The sequence below is a fragment of the Temnothorax curvispinosus genome, unplaced genomic scaffold, assembly GCF_003070985.1.
Source record: "Temnothorax curvispinosus isolate PA1 unplaced genomic scaffold, ASM307098v1 QBEX01018519.1, whole genome shotgun sequence".
Lineage (NCBI taxonomy): Eukaryota > Metazoa > Arthropoda > Insecta > Hymenoptera > Formicidae > Temnothorax > Temnothorax curvispinosus.
Window position 1 is genome coordinate 2,486 of NW_020228299.1, and position 1,643 is coordinate 4,128.

Genomic DNA, 1,643 nt, shown 5'->3' on the forward strand with positions numbered 1-1,643 from the left:
ATGAATTCCACATATAAATTTTGCTCGCTAAATTGAAATATCCTTCATATTCGACCGTGCTCATGATATCGTTAACAAACTGGCCGCCTACTCCGTCAGTGGAAAAACTATGGAACTGATGGTGCCTTCTCGGCAGAGGCTGAAAATCATATAAATATTTCTTAAAGTTTAAGCAATTTAGACCGTAATCATGGTTATGATTAACGCTTAAGTAAATGTGTTAAGATTTATTAATTTAATTTACTTAAATTTAATATTTACAAATGCTTATTTTGACATAAGCGGATAGATACAATTATGTTAATTAATAAATAAGAAATTAAAATTTATAACTAACGGTAGTTTTTGCTGGTGATAGGAGAGAGTAATTTGAAGATAAATAGCCTCTGTTATCCACTTGTCCTGCTATATATGTGCAAATTACTTACAGAATCGTAACGCTGTTCCTCATACAAAATATCCGGTTCGGTGTTAATAACTGTACCAACAGCTATCAGATCTGATTTAAGTTGTAGGTCGTGACATTTAAACCATCTAGCGAGATCGATAAATGATGACACCCGCGGCGGATATTGTTCCGGCATAACGTTTTGTGCCACTCGTCCATTCCTCATCTGAAGAACACCACCTAAAGCTGCAAAATCAGGCATAGAAGATAATACAAACATTTTTTTATTTATTCTTTTAATCGATTATAACTACAATAAATGCTTGTTACCAACAGTACGATCCTCTTCATAGAAGTGTCTGTGGAGAATGCTTTGAATTATTGTTATAATATCAACAATGGACTCGCGACCCTTGGCGCGCACTCTGAGAACATTGCCCTGCTTGCCCTCGCTGATAAAAAAATTGCCCATAAGGGAGCACATCATTTGGTCGGGTCTAGTTAACATTTCTGTCCTTGTCTGTCCGTTACTTGCGTCTGCGAAAACAATGCGACTCCCATTGTTGATAAAAGCAGGTGCTCTATACATCGCATCCATAATGAGCTACAACAGTGGTCGGGTTTTTGACAAATAAACGTAAAAAGATAAGATTTTTATTAAAGCAAGTATTAACAAATCATATACTATCATAGAATTAAAACAACGATAGTAGATAACAATAAATGAATTAATATAATGCACAGTTTATCGCACAATTTACTATCTCTCTTTATTCTGCCAGTACAATAGTATTTAAAAAATTATATTATCATACTTTTGTGCATAAAAGTATTTATAAGACATACGTACGTGTCCGTTATAAGGCGTATGGTTTTACTGCGTAACCAGACCCGATGATGAAAGAATCGTAGCCAGCTGTTAATAACTTCTCACATCTTTTCCCAATATTCCAAGTTGCTTTATTAGATCGCGGGGTCGGTAATGTTTATATAATCACCGACATGTATTATTGACGGACGGCCGTTTAAACCTGTATTTTAAGGAGAAAATCGTTTTCTTAGTGAAATATTACGTATCTTTCTTAGATTTTTCTTACCTATTCCGGTAAGATCGAAAGGTTTTCTGGTTAGACAGGGGCAGGCACTTATATCGACATTTACCTCGCGGAAAGCGGAACGCATTCCATTCTGCAGAACTATTATTACATAGTAGGTATGTGATAGGGGCATGAAATATATTATATATATATATATA

At 34.9% G+C, this 1,643-nt stretch overlaps 1 protein-coding gene across 1 annotated transcript in view; it reads right to left on the reverse strand.

Moving 5' to 3' along the window:
• Window positions 1-872, reverse strand: part of LOC112468472 (ester hydrolase C11orf54 homolog) — a 1,806-nt gene extending 934 nt beyond the window's left edge. Inside the window, exons 1-3 of the mRNA XM_025037669.1 lie at window positions 719-872; window positions 429-634; window positions 81-139 (exon numbers count right to left, since the gene is read on the reverse strand). Of these exons, the coding sequence (XP_024893437.1) occupies window positions 81-139; window positions 429-634; window positions 719-872 (419 nt within the window). The remainder of the gene's footprint in view (window positions 1-80; window positions 140-428; window positions 635-718) is intronic.
• Between the last annotated feature and the right edge of the window lie 771 nt (window positions 873-1,643).